At 55.5% G+C, this 19,669-nt stretch overlaps 1 protein-coding gene across 2 annotated transcripts in view; it reads left to right on the forward strand.

Annotated features, from left to right (window-relative positions):
* Positions 1-19,669, forward strand: part of CAPZB (capping actin protein of muscle Z-line subunit beta) — a 131,920-nt gene that overhangs the window by 104,836 nt on the left and 7,415 nt on the right. For both annotated transcript variants that reach the window (XM_089899848.1, XM_089899855.1), the window contains exons 5-6: positions 7,916-8,057; positions 8,427-8,543. In XM_089899848.1, coding sequence (XP_089755974.1) covers positions 7,916-8,057; positions 8,427-8,543 — 259 coding nt within the window. The remainder of the gene's footprint in view (positions 1-7,915; positions 8,058-8,426; positions 8,544-19,669) is intronic.

The following is a 19,669-nucleotide window of genomic DNA, read 5'->3' on the forward strand; positions in this document are numbered from 1 at the left end:
AGTCTGGCTGAGCGACACCTGTGGGTTGAGGTTACCCTGTGTTTCCCACCACCAGAAACAGCCAGGCCCAGTTACCTTTGGTCTCCAGAGTCAGAACCCAGCCGGGAGATGGGTGGGAGCACTGAGCAGAGTAAGCGTGAGGTGATGGAATCGTTCAGGAAAGTTCTGGGGCAGGTGAGACCTGGACCATCGGGACTGGCCATCGGCCTGGCTGCCTGCCCCTTCACACAGGTCTGGGTGGCCCCCGCCACGTGAACCATTTCCCCCTTGCCCGGAGGTGGAGGGCCTCTCCCGTGTCTGAAGGTCTCCCGAGGGACCCTGCCACAGTGCCGCTTGCTACGCGTCCTGTGCCCCAGGGACCGCGTGGTAAAGGTGGGGAAGTCGTGCCTGGCTCTCAGCTTGTCGGCAGCATAATTAGTGTTTGGGTTTCCACCTACATTATTTGTATCTTCCGCGCATTTGGAGGGCCTCTGGGAACCCGCCCTGCCTGCTGTGGGCCTCCGGCTGCCAGTCTTGGGCCGGTGTGAGAGTGCTGGAGGCAGCTAAGGGGGAAGCCAAGGTCGCCTCAGCTGCGCTGTTTTGATGGAGTGGGAGACGCGTGGAGAGACGCCCTGTCTACTTTGGGGTGAGTTGGGTCGAGTCGCTTCCTGCTCTCGTGGTATAAGTTTCAGCTGCTCTGAGTCCTGCTCTGAAGCAGGGGCGTTTCCTGCGGTTCCCAGAGCCCGTGCACGCAGGGTCCAGACAGGCCACTCGTTGCCCCCCAGCCTGGAGGCCAGTGATGGTGCGTCCACGTGGGTCCCCTTCGCCAGGCTCCTGAGGCCGTGCCCAGGGTCTGCTTGCCTTGGCACGCGCTGTCTGCTTTTCATCTGCTGGAAGAAAGTTAAATGGAAAACAGGAGCATGCAGAAGACAAGCTCATTTACAAACATGATCCCCGACTCAGCATCAAGGACTCTGGTTCCTCCAGGATTCCTGGGTTCTGTCACCGCACGGCAGCCAGTCACGCTTCGGGTTATGTGGCTGCACGTGTTGGGGTGAAGCGAGGACCGGCTTCCTCCGGTGGCGGCGCTCCCTGGTCCTGCCGGGCACCTGTGCTTCCAGGGAAGCTGCTTCGTGCGAGTGTCGAGGGCGGGGGGTCCTCCAGCCGCTCAGCCAGCGGACCTCTGCTGCCACCTTGAAGTGGAGGCCCTCCTTCCAGAACTCCCAGCGCAGGGTTCTTGGTGTTGCCCAGACTCCTGGCCACTTAGTGTACCCCTTCCTTCCTTCCCTGACTTTCTCCTGCACTTGAGGCAGCATTGTTTAGAGCGGCGTGTGTGTGTGTGTGTGTGTGTGTGTGAGAGAGAGAGAGAGAAAGAGAATTTACCTAAGTCCAGCCCCACAGGCTAAACCAGGGCCACGAGAACAGGACGTGGCTCTGGGGCAGCCAGCTCCCCAGTTCTCAGCTGTGTGACTTGGGTGCATTCCTTTCGCTCTCTGGGTTTCCACCATCTTAACTGTGGAATAATGTATGCAAAGCCCCTGACACAGAATGGGTTCTCAAAAACGGCAGCTCTTGGGCGATGGCGATGGCAACTCCGGAAGGCCTTGAGCGTCCACATCCTCCCGGGTGGGCAGTGTGTTCACGGGTAGCCCGGAGAGGCAGAGGATGCTCACGGGTGGCATGCAGTGCGGACGGTGTGGTCAGGTGCCAGGCCAGCTCGGCGGCCCCTGCAGCAGAACCATTGTTTCCAGAGAGGCCTTCATTATTCCTCTTTAAGTAAAACAATAAAAACCTCGTAAAGCGAGGCTGTAAAGCGCCGCAGCCACGGTCCAGATGTGCACGTCTAAGTGCAACTGGCATTAAAGTCGCGCATGCCTAAGCCGATCGGCATGTTTGCTCTGGGGATTATTGCACCTGTGTGTGCTGGAAGGAATGTCTACAGAATACCTGTCCCGTGTCCGTGGGCAGATTCTGGGACGCGTTCCAAAAACCATGGTGGAAACGGCTGTCACTGGAGGTGTGTAAGCAAAGTTTTGGTCAACTTAAGATGTTCGGAATCTGCACTGTGGCACTCAGAGTCTGCCTCACACCGGCCCTCGTGCAGCCACCTGATCCTGGAGTGTCAGAGCTGGGAGAGACCCTAGTGAACCTCAGATCCAATGTTTTCATCTTACAAATGAGAAAACCACATTGGTGCCGCATAAATATTCCTTGCCTTCCTCTTGGCTTTGTTTGATGAAGCCGACTGCAGAAGCTCACACTCCGGCACCTAAGGGTGTGGCCTTGTGCTGCCCCCCCACCCCCCACCGACTTGTCTGGGTTTGGGGGTGACTGCCTGTCCTCCGAATCGCAGGTGTCATCGCGCTGCCAGAGATCCACGTCCGCTCCGGCCTCCTGCCCAGTCCTGGGAAGGCTGCCCAGCCCACTTTCGGCTAAAGGACCACGTCTGAATGAACCCTGCTCCCAGCAGATCTGTGCTGGCTGTGGTTCTTTTGTGGGGGTCATGGCATGTGACTCATTACCTGTTGGGGCCTCTGTGTCAGAGCCACAAGTCCGGCTATTCTCCCAGGAGGCGATTTGATGGGAAAGAGGGAGGGCCAACCTCCAAGCCGATTCCAGTCCCGGCTTCCCTGTTACATGCGCAGCCCCACGTTGGCCAAGCCTGGTTACAGCCCAGATTCCTGAAACAAGTTTCCATTCTGGTCTCCACGCACACCTCAGCCTCAAACACTCTATAAAGCTTTAGGAGCCCAACTAGGTTTTGGGTTTTGTTTTTTTTTTTTTTCCTTTTGTGAAGTAGGTCATTTTGAGTATGAAGTATTATGTTTTCCCTTTTGTCTCCTCCTCCCCAGCAGTCCTGAGGTTGGAGAGTTATGGTCATAGAATCTGTATGCGTGACGCTGACTTTGGTCAAGTGGAGGAGTGCATTTCAGGGGGAAAACGACATAGCTCTCTGGGAAGAAGAGAGTCACTGACACCCCAGGCTTTTCGCTGATCCAGGTTCAGGGTCTAACTCGCCCAGGCACTTCAGTGTGATTGGCTGTGCGGGGCAATAGCCAGCCCACCTGAGGGGCTCGCCCAGGGCTCCTGGCTTATCCAGCACAGTGCCCTGGTGACCTGGTCTTTTGAAGTTGATGAAACCGGGTTGTGGTCAACATGCTGTTTTTCAGATGGTGGGACTTAACGGAGCCAATCCAGGCACCCCCATCTCCTTAATGCCAGCTGTCTGAATTCTCTGCAGTTCCATTTGCCTTAAAAATATATTAATCTGCTGGGAAGATCTTGAAAGCCACCAGCTGTGGAGCCGATGGTGCTTGGTTGAAAGAGTTCACTCTTGGGTGGACATCAGAGCAGCGTTTTCCTCTCGTTGTTCCCGGGTTGGTCTGGGTCGGTCTATCGGTTCCCCTACTGATGTTCCTGGAACTCTGAAAGGCCCCACTGTTCCCTGGTTCGACTTTCCAAGCTGGCTTCTCTGCAGCGTCCCCACAGACTGTCCCTGTGTCCCTGTGGCTAACAGGTCATTCACCGTCCTCACCGTGTGTGTGGATTTCAGCCCTCACTCCCTGAAGGTACCAGGGCTAAGAAAAGCCCAGGGGTTTCGTCTTTGGGCGTCCACGTTTTAAAGATGTTCCCCGAGCTGCCCCCTTGACCAGAGACCTCTGGGCCTCCCCTTTTGTGCCCAGCGCGGCTGGGCCATGGCAGTGGTCCTGGGACCGTCCTCCCTCCCTCCCCTGTGGAGGAGGGGCAGAGCCCAGGCCGGCCGGGTGAACCCCTCAGCCGCCTGCTTGCAGCGCCAGGCCACTCTTGATGCCTCGTTCATGCTGCCGTGTGCAGCCCGAGAGCGAGTCGCCAGGGATGGCAGAGCCCCCTTATTGAAATAGCATGTTAGCATTTAAACAATATTAATACTATTTGACTCATTAAATATACAAAGGCCAGCTAAAGTGCTTCCATGTGTGTGCTGTTAGTTCTGGCGGGCGACTCCTCAGATGGCTTTATGTGGTTTCAGACAACATTTTAGCACATTCTTAAAATACCCACAAAAGCCTTTATGTAAAAACTCATAAATGTGAACCACATAAAAATTATTTTTTTTCCCGTTTCATGTCATTATGATCAAAGTACAGTAGGTAAGAATAAATTTCCAAAAACTTGTTGAGGTCCCTCTTTGATTAACGCTTCACGCGCAGAGCAGGGCCATAAACCGTGGGACGGGGGGCTGTCAGCGCCCCGTGGCCACTCTGCCACAGAGGCTGGCCTTCCGTGCGATTCTGATCCGGCCCTTTCTCATCACGCGTCCTCCAGTCCCTTTGTCCTGGAACATCGGGTTGAGACTCGCAGCCGTGCGCGTCCCCAGAGGTCCCTTTAGGTGAATGGAATGTGAGTCCGCTCTGGCGCTGCTGCCTTCGTCTCTTTACTGAAGGTCCGATCGCCTGTAAGTTAGGGGACTACCCAACGGGACACTCTCCCAGCTTTGAAACCAATTACGGAGGTCACGTGGCTCCGTGGAAGGGTGCTCGTGATTCCGGCCAAGTGAGGAAAGCCGAGCCCAGCCCAGTCCCCTTGCTGTGCCTACAGTTACATAAAAAGTAAGCATCTGGACAGAGACTGGAGGGGAATTTGGAAAAATGAGATTTATGGGATAAGCTGATTTATGGTGTTGTGGGCTAAATTTTAAACTTCCTTTTTTAAAATAATGTTCTTCTAATAAATTTTTTAATTGGGGGGAAGAATAGTAACCCACGTGAGCATCAGAGTCGAGCTTGCATTTTTACCTCCTTTGTCTCCAACATTTTGTAACTTTGGACCTGGTCAGTGTGGCCCACAAGGGAAGCTGAGGATGCCAGGGAGGAGCTGCCCAGAGCGGAGCCGGGCCGTGAGGTGGGACTTTGGAGTGGAAATGGCCAGTTCCGCCCCGCAAAACGGTAATGCTGTTGTTTTATTTTTCTGGAAGAAAACAGAAATCTAAGGGAGGGGACTGAGAGGGCTCAACCACAGGCCACCCGGTGCTTTTGAACTGGTTGCCAGGTGGTGTCGAGGAGGGTTGTCAAGCCACCAGGCCCTCTGCTGGTTCCCTCCCAGGGCAGCCTGACCTGCCCTCCCCCGAGTCCCAGCACAGAGACAAGAACAACACTCTGGGCTGGAAGGCGCCTGAGGCGGGGGGCCTCGGGCTTCGAGGGGCAGAAGGATGAACACGCCCGCTGGGCTTCGCGCCTTCGCTCCAGGAAAGAAGGAATTAGCAGCCCACTTCTGCCAGCACAAGAAAAGCCACATTTTTAAAAGTTGTTTTTTCCCTTTTGATGTGGGGCTGCTCTCCCGACAAGCAGGCGGAAAGGAAAAACCGTGCGATGGAACCCAGCCATCTGTCACCGAAAGGATGGGTGTTGGCGGGTCTGCCCTGGGCTGCCCTTCCCGCCCGCCATAGTGCAGCTCTGCTTCCCGGGGAATTCGGGGAGGGGGCACCAAAACCCTGGAGCCCATGCCGCCCGCTCACCTGAGTGAGGGGTCTGGTCCCAAGGTGACCGATGCATCCCCACATGTCCCAGGAGCGTCCCAGGGTGGCCCGGCGTGTGACCAGCTCCCTGCAGGGCTGGGCCGGGTCAGGGTGGCCCTGTGGAGGGAAGTGGGGGGGGCCTCAGGCTCTACGCCAGAACACTTACCTACTTGGGGTTTGGGGAGAGATCTAGAACAAGGGAAAGCGCCTTCCCGAGTGGGGTCCCCGAGTGCCCAGCGTTGGCCAGGTTCCCGGAGTTGCCCTGGGCTGGTGCTGAGCTCGGGCCCGCAGGTGTGTCTCTCCATTCTCCCGTGCTTTCCCCTCACAGTTGTCCGCTCTGCTGCCCTGGTCGGAAGCCAGAGTCCTCAGTCCCTCAATCCTTCCTTTCCCTCAGTCCCTCAACCTCAGTCCCTCAATCCTTCCTTTCCCTCAGTCCCTCAACCTCAGTCCCTCAATCTTTTGACCACCATCTAGCCCCGGGGCTGGCACCTCATACAGCCTCCTGCCGTCACCTGCCTTCTGGGGCCGACTGGCCAGGGGAGACAGCTGTGAATTTCACTTGACAGCTCAATCACAATGGGTAGCGCGGGATGGAGCAGTGGGGACAGTCTCCCTGAGGAATGCTGGCGGGGAGGGCGTGAGGGGAACAGACCTAGGTGTGGACCCTCATGCGACACGCCCAGTGGGCCTGCGGTGGGTCAGAGCCAGAGACAAAGCAGCCGCGGGGCCCTGCAGCTCGCCAGCATGAAGAGGGGCTACCTCTTCCGTCTGTCTCGGTTACACTCTGGTGTATATTCACATACTGGCCTTTGTACGAAAACTTTTTAGTTTGAAAGAGTTTGATTTACAGCAAAATTATCCAAAAAAGAGTACAAAGAATTCTTGGAATACCCATCGCTTACATTCTCTAAATATTAGCATTTACCATGTATATTTTTTATCATGTAACAGCGTTATCGAGGTGTAATTCATATACATGTTTATTTTTATTACTTGTTTTTGTTATGAAAATAATAATCTTTGGTCAGGTAGCTATTTTCCTGTATTGTTTTTGTCTTTCAACAGTCCTAGAAAGTAGATACCGTCCCTGTTTGTTTGGTTTTTTTAATATTTATTTATTTATTTGGCTGTGCCGGGTCTTGAGTTGCGGCGTGTGGGATCTTTTAGTCGTGGCATGCGGGATCTAGTTCCCTGACCAGGGATCAAACCCGGGCCCCCCGCATTGGGAACGTGGAGCCTTAACCTTAGCTGGACTGCCAGGGAAGTCCCAATACTGTCCCTGCTTTATAAAGAAACTAAGGCCCAGTTCGCAGAGCCGGTAGCTGATAGCTCTTGATAAGTAGTCATCGGGCGGATAAGCGTGTGACGTAACTGGTGACTGGCGGGGCGGGCATGGGGACATGTGCCTGCCTGACTCCCCAGCCTGTGCGTCTCGGTGCCTGCCTGCTGCTCACATCCGAGGCCGCGGCCCCGGGCCTCCTGGAGAGTCCCGGAGTGCACCTTCTGCACCACTGATGCAGGGTTAAATGGGGTCAGAGAGGCCACAGACTTTCTGGTAAAGAGTGTGCTATTAGCCACCAGAGACTCCATCGTTCCAGAGTCGTAGTTGGTTGTCAGCAGAATTTGAGGTGCTGCATGTCAGCTGGTGGTCCGCCTTTGCTTTCTGAGCTCCTCGGACCTGTATGGACAGCCGCTGCCTTGGTGCCCTTGAATTTGGGATCCTTGCCTGATTTCCTTTGCTCCTCTGGCCTTTTCTTTCCCTCCTGCATTTGATCTGAATTAGGAATTTTTCAGTATTGCCTCAGACTTGCGGAGGAAGCTCGGTCCCAACCTTAGCCCTTCGTTTCAGGCTATACAGTTGCAGCAGGTTGCTCTGAAAAACCCACAGAAGCCCCAGCGTGTGCAGGCCCTGGAGCGTTCCAGGGGGAACAGAGCTCTGTCTGCTCTCAGTGGGACAAGTCTGGACTGTTGTTGCTCTGTTTTTCCTGTTTTTCGTCTGTAAAATAGCCATCCCGAAAGATAGGAGTATCACACGGTAATGATTACTCAATAGGAATGACCCCCATTGAGGGCCTGTTACATGTCACACACGTTCTGGATCCTTCTTCTGGAAGGAATGTGAAGCCCAGAGAAGTGGAGTCAGTTTGCCAAAGGCCACAAAGCTAGAGGAAGGGCAGCTCAGACTCAGATTCATCTTTTGGACTCCTAATTGCGTGTTCTTTCTGTGAGCCCCCCACCGGAAAGGATGCTGCATCCCCTCCCCTGACCAACGAATGAGCAGGACACATGGAAGAACCAACCCTGGAACCACCGTAGGGAGGGTCGTTAATCCCAGAGAGACATTTAGATGAATCTTTGCCAAATGACCACCCCTGGGACCTGGGGTGATCTGTAATTTGACGGGCTTAACATCTCATGGACATGCGGGCCTGTTTCCTGCAGGTATTTTGAAGGCGGCGTCTCATCTGTCTACCTCTGGGATCTGGATCATGGTTTTGCTGGAGTGATCCTCATAAAGAAGGCTGGAGATGGATCAAAGAAGATCAAAGGCTGCTGGGACTCCATCCACGTGGTGGAAGTGCAGGTACAGCTCCCCCCCCTACCCCCCACCTGCAGCTGGCAGCCCAAACGGTGCGGCCTGTTCCCTAGCAGGTGCTTCTTGATGGGAATATGTTGTGACGTATAAACCCCTGTGATTCCTAAAAGTGCCCACAGCCATGTGGATAAAGATAAGTCAGGATCGCAGTAGTCATTGATGAAAAAGATCCCCAAAGAACTTGGATACAGTGACCGCAGATTCGGCCCCTTTAAAAACCATTTGGGATTCTATAAGGTCATGTCATGGTGACGTGTTAGGAAGTGACGTGTTAGAATGACCTGAATTCAGGGGCCATTCAGGCTGTCCTCAGCTCAGGGTTGTGCCCAAGGCTCTGATCTCTGTCTCGTCCTACAGGAGAAGTCCAGCGGTCGCACCGCCCATTACAAGCTGACCTCCACGGTGATGCTGTGGCTGCAGACCAACAAATCCGGCTCTGGCACCATGAACCTCGGCGGCAGCCTTACTAGACAGGTAGAGTGGTCAGTGCCCCCGGCTGCAGCCCCAGGGCTGGCCGTGTATGGAGATGAGTGAGCAGCTGCCCCACAGAGGGTCCTGGGGCAGCCCCTGCGCCTGACGTGATCTCCCCACAGGCCTGTCCGTGTTTCCCGACATTCAGTCACGGGAGGTTTTACTTGGGATCAAGGTGTTTATGTTAAGATGCTCCCGTGATGTTTAGGGCATTACCGCTGGTAACATTTTAGAATGGATTACTTTCTCAGTTGTGGCTTAGATGATGTATTAGGGCTCTTGGTTGTAGGTGACGGAAGTAAAACTCTCACTGACTTAAGCGAAAATGGAAATGAGTCAGCTCACCTAATTGTGACGTTCCGACATCGTTCAGCCCGCCTGGGTCTAAGACACGAATGATGTGGGCAGGACTCCGGATCTCCATGCGGGGGCTCCTGGCAGCCTCTGGCCATCCTGGGGGAGAGCCTCTCTCGCAGAGCAGGTCTGCCGTGTAACCCCAGGAACGTCTCACTGGCGGGTCAGGTTACTTGTCCCGGACAGAATCACTTCCTGACACTAGGGTCATGTGACTACCCATGGTCGAGGAGACGAACAGGGGTGTGGGTGTTGATTTCCTACAGTGAAATCAGGCAGCTTTCTCACAGTCGAGAGAGGGCTGGGTGTGGGCAGCCAGCAGCCACTGGACAATGGAGAGGTGCTTTCTGCAGCGAGAACGGATGGCCGTGATCTGTGGATGGGGGTGAGCAGTGAGGAGTGACGGCAGCCAGGGGGTCAGCCTAGGGGCTTGGCAGCAGGCTGCTGGGGGATAGTAGCCAGGGTCCCCAAAAGGAGAGAAAGGACTGAAAGAGAAGCTACAGGGATCCAGAAGAGGGAGAGCCTGTTAAGCCTCCGAGCGGGTTTACCGGCCTCCCCAGGCAGGTGCCCTGTGGTACACACCTGCTCTCTGCTCAGCTCTGGCCCCCGCAGCAGTGCTCCAGTGATGCAGGGGTGCAACGGAATGATAGTCACTGGCATCCTCTACTATGCACCCCAGCAGGGCACTTTTCAAAACTCAGAATATTCGTTCACCTCATACAGAAAAAATGGGTATGTCTGGTCAAAGCAGTCCAAAGACTGCTTGAGTCACAGGGTCTTGACGTGGGAAGAGTTCAGAGGTCATCTCCCAACCTGACAGGACAGTTTGTGCCGCTCTGCTCGGGTGGGACCAGGGAGCTCGCTGCCTTGGAGGATAGCCCGTTCCTTTTACATCAGTCTCCATAAAAAGAGGCATCCAGCATGGGCCGCGCGCTGCTCTGCAGGCACCTCACAGGCGTGCAGTTGGCTACACGGCCCCCCACTGGCTCCCCACCCCACCTCTTTTCCCACGAGCTGTTGACGGTCCAGGGATTTCCCCTTCTGTTCTTGTGCAGTCGATCTTTGTTAAAATGAGGTTTTACATGTGAACTCAGGTTTTGGTTTTTGTCCATTCTGCCAGGGACAGATAATGTCGAATCTCGGTTTTGGTCATCCAGGTGTTAGCTGTTCCTTCCGGCTTTCTTCCTTGCACATTAACTAAGATGACTCTGTCTTCGTATTAGTTCAAGGCCAAGTTTGGAGCCCTCCAGCCTGGCTACCAAAGACTTCCATAGCGGGGAGACATCAGTCTGATAATCGTCTTTCTAGGGCACTGGTCTTCCGGGTAAGCTTGTCCAGCTCTGATTCACCGCCTAAGCAGGGCTTCACATTTCCAGATAGATGCCATTTGAGCCACCTGTGGTTGAACACCGCCTGCCATTTCCCAGCCGGCTCCCTGCCCTGCTAGGACCAGGTGACTGCAGGTTTGGCCATGGCTTCTCTCTCCTCGCCCTCAGGGCTCAGTGTGTCTCTGCACTTCAGGCTCCTTTGATGTGGCAAGAAGCGTTGCTTTGCTCTGTTTCCCACCTCTCTGGTCCTGAACGGCCCGGCCAGGCAGGAGGGCTCTCTTGAGAGCCTCTGCTCTGCAGCTGGAGGCAACCTTCCTGTCCACAGTCTAGTCCAGGAGGGACCAGCGTCAGCACCGCGGAAGAGCTTGTCAGAAATGCAGAGAGCTTGGGGCCCTACCCAGACCCACCAAATCAGGATCTAAAGTTCACAAAATTCTCCAGGTAATTTATGTGCACATTAAAACTTGACGAGTGCTACTCTTTGGGGTTTTGTACCTAATTCCATCTTGGGGGGCGGCTCCCCACGCCACCAGCAAGCAGTACTCCAGACACCAGCAGGGTGTCCTACAATTCACCTACGAGCCTGACACTCTACCCGGAGATAGCATCAGATCCCACAGGTTCAGGGCTCAGTCCCACAAGACTGCCTGCCCTCCTCCCTCCCCTGAGACACACCTTCCAACGCTAGTGGCAAGTCCAGGTTGTCCCCTGTGCTTCTGACCTACTGGCTACAAATCAGAGGTACCCATGACCCCCTACTTGGGTTCGATTAATTTGCTAGAGCTGCTCACAGAACTCAGGAAACCCATTTCCTCATTAGATTGCCGATTTATTCCAAGGGATATTTAAAGGTTACGAATCAACAGCCAGATGAAGAGGTCCATGGGGCGAGGTCTCAAACAAAGGAGCTTCGTTCTCACGGGGTTTTGGGGCCCTGGAAGCATTTTGGTTCCCCAGCCTGGAAGCTGATTCCCGTCTTCCGTGGGGTCTTGTGGAGACTTCATTACATGGGCGTGATGATTAACTCACTGGCAGTTGGTGATTGATTCAACCTCCAGCCCTTCTCCCCTGCCTGGAAATAGAGATAGGACTAAACGTTCCACCCCTCTATTTATGGTTGGTTCCCCTGGCAACCAGCCCCCATGCTTAGGTACTTTCCAAAAGTCACCTCATTCACGTAAACCCAGTTGTGGTGGAAAGGGGCTTGTTACGCGCGACAAGGCACACGTTTCACCTTGAAGGCCCTGAAGCGACTGATTTCGGGAGCTGAGCACAAGAGACCAAATGTAACAAAAGATGCTCCCATTGCTCTTATCGCCCAGGAAATTCCAAGGGTTTGGGAGCTGTGAGCCCGGAACCATGGATAAAGAGCAGATGTACGTGAGAAATGTATTTTGGTCATCCGAATGACCAAACTGTGTATTTCTTATAAATCACAGTATCACAGCTGCTGTGTACCTTCCTCTTGCCCATCTTTGGCTTAGGGGTCATGAGCAGCCCATCTTCAAGGTGTCCCTTCCAGGTGTGTGAGGTGAGCTGGGAGCTTGGACTGGAAGGTGCCGCCTCCCCTGGAGCAGACTTGTCTTCACTTCTGCTTCACGTGCTACTTGAAGCTTCTGAGCAGGTTGAAGACCCTCGTTTAAGAGTCCTGTTTAGGACTTTTAACAGCCCCACCCCAAGGGAAGGCCTTAACCCTGTGCTGGTGCAGGGCAGTGGTGCCTTCGTGTGACAGGAAGAGGAAGCACAGACAGGTAGCTTGGCCTGAGTCTCCTGTGAGACTTGGCCTCAGAGAAGCCGGTGCTGGCTGCAGTGCAGCATCCCTCAGAAGGGCCTCAGGAGGGAGCCTTCCTTGGCAGAGGTGACCGTTGCCATCTTCATCCTGGGAGTGCTGGACTTCATGAGGGTTCCTTTTAATATCAAAATGGCTTTTTCAGTAAGATAATAATTATGCTTTTCATAACCATTAATTTTTTAAAATGTGGCAGGAAGGATAAATTTAGTAGCTCTTTTAAGTGCAGTCACAGAAGCATCTCCGTGCACTTGAACAGTAGAAGTGCAAGGCAGGTGCCCGGGCCGCGTGTCGGAGCCTCACACTCTCCGTGCAGAACCTGCACCACCTCTGCCGTGTCATGGGGCCTGGAGCCGTAGGGGATCTCGGGGGTCCCCTTCTCTGGCCTCTGGGCAGGGCTGTCCCCACACCGTCCCAGAGGCTAGTGCTCACTGGGCAGAGACCATCCTTTTGCATGGAAATGGGCCCTCGTCTTCCAGGAACCACTGACCAGGGAGGGGCCGCCGGACCCCAGGCAGCTGGCTCCCTCGCAGCCGTCCTCCCCGACACCTTGCCACCTGGGGAGTGGTGGAAAGTCCTAAACCCGTATCCGGAAACTGTTTCCTGCATCACTTACCGCTCCGAACTGTTTATAATTCCACCCGGTTTACAGTGACCTGGACAAATATTTAATCCTCAGCCTTCCTAATAGTTTAAATCAGAGCTGTCAGCCCACGGCCAGGGTCTGGGCTTGCTGTGAGCGGCATCCGCTGCCAAGCCAAACGCAGGCCTGATGAGCGGCCGTCCTCAGCGCACCGCGCTGGCCGCGGGCCTGTTTGGATTGCCTGTGCTCTTGGGCTTTCATGAGGAAATTGATGCTTCCGTCATCATCCTCGCGGCCGGTCGCATAACTCATCTGAGGTGCATTAAATCTGGGGCTGGTTTCCAAAGTAAGTAACTGCAAAAGGAGGGGCAGGGAAGCAATGAGGGTGACAAATCTAAGTTAATGATGTGTAGCTTCTGCGCATACAGGGGAAATGAGGGTTGCGGGTTTAGCTGTTTGTCCCAGATGAGCCTTGGGAAAACATCTCTGGTTCTCTTGGATGGGAGGCGAAGGGGTTCCAGGAAAGTTTAGCAGATCAGTGATCAAGAGTGAACACGTGTGGTGATGTGGGCTGTCTCTGTTGATTGGGTTGTCAGCAGCATAGTTATCGCTCCCATTTAGCAGGTGAGCAAACTGAGGTTCAGGCTATTAAGTAATTTGCTGTGGTGACTTATCTAAGTAGCAGGCAGAGCTGGGATGTGAACCCAGATTTGTCTGCCTAGAAGAAAAGAAAGCTGCATTCTGCCGCACTGCATTTTTTTGGTCTTAATCTGTCCCCTATCTGTAGGCCTGGCATTTAAGAGATGCTCAGTAAGCATTTGCACAGAAATGCGTTGAGCAGTCAGGACACTGCCCTTCGGGCGCCCAGGAGCATTCCCTTGGCAGCCCTTCGAGCAGCCAGCGTGGGCAGCGGCAGTGGGCCAGTGGCCCCAGAAACAGGCCCTGTGGCGAGTGGGGCCAGAACCACGGAGTCCAGTGGAGGCGCCAGGCCTCCCTGGAGCGTGCTCAGCAGTGCCACATTTTGGGCGCCTCTTGCAGGAGCCCAGGTGATCACGTGAGACGCCTTCACCACCAGAGGTAGTGCGGAGGGTTTTAAGACTTTTTAAGTAGTCAACTGATCTGATCAGATTTGTGACTTCAAAGGATGGCCCCAGCGGCGGCTGCAGTGACTAGCCCGTGGCTGGGTGGTCAGTGAAGGAGCCTCAAGGCAGGAAATAACGAGGAAGGGCAGAGGCAGGAGGAGTAGAGGAGGGTCGGGTTGGAGACGTCTTGGGGTGACCCCAGGGTGTGAGCGCTGGGCTCAGGTGGGTCTTCCTCGCTCGAGTTCCTCCAGTTAGCGGTACTTGCTGTGACCCAGGCGTAATGGCAGCTGCACACTCACACCTTCCCACGTGTGTCAGGAGAGAAGGGGCCATCTCACCAGGCCCACAGTGCCAGGCCCTGACCCTGGCAGCCATCCTAGCCAGCGGTCAGGAGCGCCCAGCCAGGCCGAGGGCTCCCAGCTCTCCCGTTTCCATCCAGCTCATACTGGCCACCCCGCAGCTGCATAGGCCGGGGCCACCCTTCCCTGGCACGATGCCCAGGGCTCCCCCACTTTCCTGTTTCCTGTGCCTGTCCTTGGAAGGGCCATGGCTTGGGCTTGGCGGAATTTCCCCCCAGGAGTCCCTTTTCCTGGCTCCCCAGGCTTTGCCTCCATCTTCTCCTCTCTCAAGGCCCCCCTCACCGCCTTTTTTTTTTTTTTGGCTGTGTTGGGTCTTCGTTGCTGCACGTGGGCTTTCTCTAGGTGCGGCGAGCGGGGCTACTCTTCGTTGCGGTGCGCGGGCTTCTCATTGTGGTGGCTTCTCTTGTTGCGGAGCACGGGCTCTAGGCACGCGGGCTTCAGTAGCTGTGGCTCGCGGGCTCTAGAGCGCAGGCTCAGTAGTTGTGGCGCATGGGCTTCATTGCTCCGCAGCATGTGGGATCTTCCTGGACCAGGGATCGAGCCCGTGTCCCCTGCATTGGCAGGCGGATTCTTAACCACTGCACCACCAGGGAAGCCCCTCTCACTGACTTTCTTACCGCTCATGGTAAATGTAATGGAGCTACATTTCACACCTCGTTGTGACCTGGGCTGTGGAGATGCCCCAGGGACTCAGACCAAGGCGCCCTCACCCATCTCCTCCATTCCGGCCTTTTGTCCCCCCCCCCCGCCCCCCCGCCAAAAGACGTCTCTTAGGGACGTCCCTGGAAAGCAAGCAGAGAAAGTGTTTTGGCAGATCCCTGCAGCTGTGGGAGGCAAGGTGAGTGCCGTCTTCACAAAGGCTCATCACGGCCAATCCTTGAGGGCAGGAGGGCGGCAGCTGCCACCTGGGCCCCGGTGGGAAGGCTGCTTTCCGCAGGCCAAGTACCAACGCGCTGAAAAGGAAGTTGCACTGAGAGGTCACTTCTATGTGACAGCTGGAGGCGTGGGAAAGAGGCAAGACTGCGAATCTCGGGAAAGAGATCCAAGGTTTCCAGTCTGGGGCCGGGCCCTGCAGATGTTCATTTGACATTTTTTTCCAACTCTAAATATTTAGAAACAGAGGTGGAATGTCCTGTGGAGCTGGGATATGAGGGCGGACACTCGGAAGGCGAGCTCTCCCCCCGGCTCAGCACCGGGCTCCCTTGTGATGTATCTTCGAGCAGTGAGACTCCAGCAGAGGCACCTGCCCGCGTGTTAATGCAGGGAAATCCTCTTTGACTCGCGCTTGGTCAGGCAAGGTGGCATGTTGCAGGGGGAAGAGCCCATGGCCTTCCCTCCAGATGTGGGGAACAGAGGGGTCCAGGCCAAACTCGGGGTGGCTCAGGGAGGACTTTCTCACCCGGGGAGGCCCAGCTCCAGGTGCTCCCTTGTTCCCTGAGGTTCCTGGGTTCAGGGCTGGAGAGGCTTGAGTGGTGTGGCTTCTAGGGATGCTTTGGTGTACGTCCGGTGACCTGGGGCGGAATGACCCAGCCTGGTCGAGAGGGAAAGCTGGTGTGAGGCTGCCTCCCTGTGCCCATCCCCCGCTAGGAAGGTCGGGCAGGCGAGGAACGAGGAACAGAGCGGACATCCGAAAAAGGGAAGGGTTGGGGGAAGGCAGGCGGGTGAGGCAGGGATGAAACTGCTCGGAATTTCTGAGCCCTGGACTGCGGTTTGTCCTTGAGTTTTCCGGTAAAGAACGGGGGTGAAGTTGAGAAAATGGAGCAGTCTCCTGGAAGAAAACAGGTTTTGGAATCCTCCAGACCTTGGTTCAGATCCTAGCCCAGTCTCTTTCCAGCTGTGCGACCTGGACGAACCACTTCCCTTCTCTGAAATTCAGCACTTTCACCATCGAGCTTAATAATGCCCATTTGGAAAGATGGTTGTAGAGCAGAAATAAAAAAACATTTTGACACATGGGTTATGCCCAATAAATAATAGCTGTTAACTGCTACTACCACCTATCACGCAAGCAGAGACTTTTCCGTCTTCTAGAATGTATACAGTTTTAGGCTCAGTTAAATTTTTCCTAAACTGGGCAAACCGAACCTTCCTTGAGAGGCTGTCTGACCACTGTCTTCTGGCTTGACAGCATGTTACGTCCTGGCCTCACAGCTGCGCTCTGACCCGGAGCCCAGCCCAGTTACTAGGAGGAGCCAGGCCGGGGAGAGTCCCGGGAGTGGAGCTGCCGTTCAGCAGGCGCTGTTCTGGGCCTGGTGCACGTATTAGGTTCTCCGGTGCAGTGCAGAGGCAAGGAAGGCCCTCGCCCCACAGGGCTCCAGAGCAGCAGCCGTTAGACGGGGCTGGCTTCCTGCAGGTCCCCACCCTCCGGGCTCTGCTCACTGCAAAGTGCCGCACGGCACTGCTCACGTTTTCCCTTTTGAGGAAAATGGCCTGCTTTCTACACACTCACCCGTGTCCTCCACGTCGCCGGGCCACGGAGAGGAGCGGAGGTGCTTGATGGGGACAGGCGGGCTGCGCTCTGATTCCAGACTCCATTGGAACCACCTTGTGGAACATCTGTGCGACCACAGCACATAAAAATGTTTTCCTCTGGCATCCGCTTTTATAAGGATGTAATAACATCTGCAGTGCAAAAATAGTTCTATTTTTGGCAGATCAGCTTTGCCAGCGAGCTGACCCTGACCAGGTGTGAAGGGAGTCAGCAGGGTGCGGGGAGGGGGGCCGTGGAGGCATGTCTGTGTGCCGGGCCTCTGCCCCGACCCCGGCCCACCCTCTTCCTTCCCTTCCCCGGGCCCTGCTGGGCCTTTGCCTTGGGCTCAGATTCCCTGCCTCAAGCTTCGTGGCCCCTTGTGTCCTCCCTGGTAGTCGGTCTGCTCCTGGGGGAGGCTCACCCGCCCTGGCCCCCATGCCCAGACCTCCTTTATCTTTGAGCGCCCAGCATTTCCAGCCTTTTCCTTTGTTGGAGGATGGCTCTTGATTCTGAAGCAGAGATGATACCCAAGAGATCGGATATCTGATGTGACTTTGCTTCCCTGATGGCCCTGAGCCCTTTGCCACCAGTTGTGGCCTCAACTCTGCGTGGTTGGTGCGCATTTAAAATGGGGCCCTCACTGAGCTTCAGAGCCTCACTGCTTCCCTGGGTTTGCCAGGAGTCTGCCGTCTGCGTGGAGCTGGGGAGGCAGAGAGGCCAGTTTGTGGAAGGACATAATTCATTTGGGTCAGACCCCCCCCGCCCCGCCCCCAGGCCTCTCCTTGCCCGGAAGAGCAGCCCTGAGCTGCCGTCTGGCCGGGTACAGAAACCTCTTCCACGTGGGAGGAGAGGACACTCAGTGCCAGCGTGTCGGTGTCCAAAAATGCCTTTTAAGAATGGGTAGGCAGGGCTTCCGTGGTGGCGCAGTGGCTGAGAGTCCACCTGCCGATGCAGGGGACACGGGTTCGTGCCCCGGTCTGGGAGGATCCCGCATGCCGCGGAGCGGCTGGGCCCGTGAGCCATGGCCGCTGAGCCTGCGTGTCCGGAGCCTGTGCTCCGCAACGGGAAAGGCCACAGCAGTGAGAGGCCCGTGTACCGAGAAAAAAAAAAAAGCAAGCGCCGTCCTTCCTCAGGGCGGAACGCGGTCCCAGCCCCTGTTCAACATGCACACGCTCCAGTCGTCGTGGCCGCAGGGTTTTGCTCAGGGCCCAGCGTGTCCCGCAAACGCCACAGCGCTGCCCAGGGTGGGGTGCTCATCCACCTGAAACGGTGGGGTGTGACTTCACTTTGAAGTTGGTGGGCACGCTCACCTCCTGTCTTGTGTCAACCCCTGAGCGAGACTCCCCAGGATCACTGGCCAGAGTGCCCGGGGTGGCTCAGGGCCCGGTATTGGGGGCAGAGCAGCCGATCATTTTAGCATCTCACTCAGTGTCTCCTGTTTGGCCAGCCCTCAGCCAGACGGTCTTGCCAGAACCAGGCGTCTTCACTCTGAGACTTAGTCTCCTGGCTTCGAAAGGGCCTTGCAAGGCCGTGGGTTCCAGACCATCTCTCTACTCCAGATCCCCCTCTTGTAGCATCTTGACAAATGGCCACCCCGCTTCTCCCCAGACACCTGCAGGGACCCAGGGCTCATTGTTCTGTGAGCACATGCAGATATAATAACAGAGAGCTCCGTCGCCCCTTGGCAATGACATGGATTGCCGGACATGCCCCTGCTGGACAGCCGGGCCCTCAGAGCATGGCCAGGACCTCCCGAGTCTTTCCCCTCCCGGCCTGAGATATCCAAATTCTTTCCCATTTCTTGGGGTCAGGGTGTTCAGACCTTTTAAGCAGAAGGACTCCAGTTCGCCCGTGGCTCTCTGAAAGCCCAGACTGCGTCCAGCCCTGTGGACGTGGCTGGGCTGGACGGAAGGACGGAGCGGGGGGCCCTCCCTCAGCAGGTGTCGCAGCCTCGCCCCTGCAGCTTCGTCGTGTGGTGGGGGCGCTGCCCCGGAGCTGGGCTCCAGTAATGTAGCTTCCTTTTGGTCCCGTCACGTTCTTGTCAAGCTTGAAATCACCTAAAACCCACAAGTCTCTTCACTGGGCTTGTTCCTCATTTTGTTCTCGGTGAGATTAATGTTTGAGCCAAAGCAGGTGGTTTGCGTTTGCCCTGGTGAAGGTAGTCAGCACGCTGGGGCTGGAGGAGCAGAGCTGCGGGGTCAGGCGGGGCTGTCATCTGGGCAGAGCACCTGACACCTTTAAGCTTCCGCTTCCTCGGCTTTAAAGTGGTTCTTAGGAGGACCAGGTGGAGTGAGGTCGCTGCCGCCAGGGAGTGCTGTGCTCTGCAGCTGACCCGTGTCTCGGGGTCTCATCACCTCCACCCTTGATGCTGGCAATAGGATCCCGTGAACCCTCTGCGCTGTGTCTTTCTTTAAGTCCTGGACAAACAGGTAGACCCAGGGCCAGGTAGAGAATCGTGCGAGATGCCCTGGAGGCCACCCTGGGAACATGAGCGGGCTGTCGTCCAGCCTCGGCCACAGGATCTTAGATGGGAACCTGCCACAGTGATGTGATCTTAGAGGAGCCCTCTGTTCTTCAGCCCAGCATCCCCATCTCAATAGGCAATTGGAGAGTCTCGCAGCAGGTCAGTTCATAGCGAGCCCGTGCTGGCTCCTGGAGAATCTGATTTGAAAGTGTGCCAACAGATGATTTTTTTAACGGTCCCATCAAAAATGGTTGTCTGGATCAGCGTCAAGCCAGTGTTTAACTTCCAGCTCCACTCTTCCTTCTGTTACGGAAGTGGGGTCAGCCTCTGCCCTCCGCCAGTGTTCTGGCACCTCTGAAGTGTGCCGTAACTTTTCAGGGATGTCTCTGTCACAGAATCGGATTTTTCTGACCCTGAAACTTAATCATTTAAAGCGACTTGGTTCTGTCCTACCATCTGCGGCTTTGTCTCCCTCCTAACTGGGTCTTTTCTACCTTTCCCAGCCTGGAAGTCACTCTCCCTAATGGGTAAGAGAAGTAAAAGCAGGTGAGACTGGGCAGAGGCCTTTAGCCTCCGAACAGACGCACCCCAGGCCTCTGCCCCGTTCTTCCGGTGCTCAAGGTAGTTAACCTTCCACCTTTGCTCTGCTTTTTTCACTAGTCTGAATTCATTTTGAGCTCTGGCCTTCCTGATCCAGTTC

This window comes from Delphinapterus leucas, chromosome 1, assembly GCF_059928025.1.
Source record: "Delphinapterus leucas isolate spDelLeu-1000000601 "Yukka" chromosome 1, BTC_Dleu_Yukka2, whole genome shotgun sequence".
NCBI lineage: Eukaryota > Metazoa > Chordata > Mammalia > Artiodactyla > Monodontidae > Delphinapterus > Delphinapterus leucas.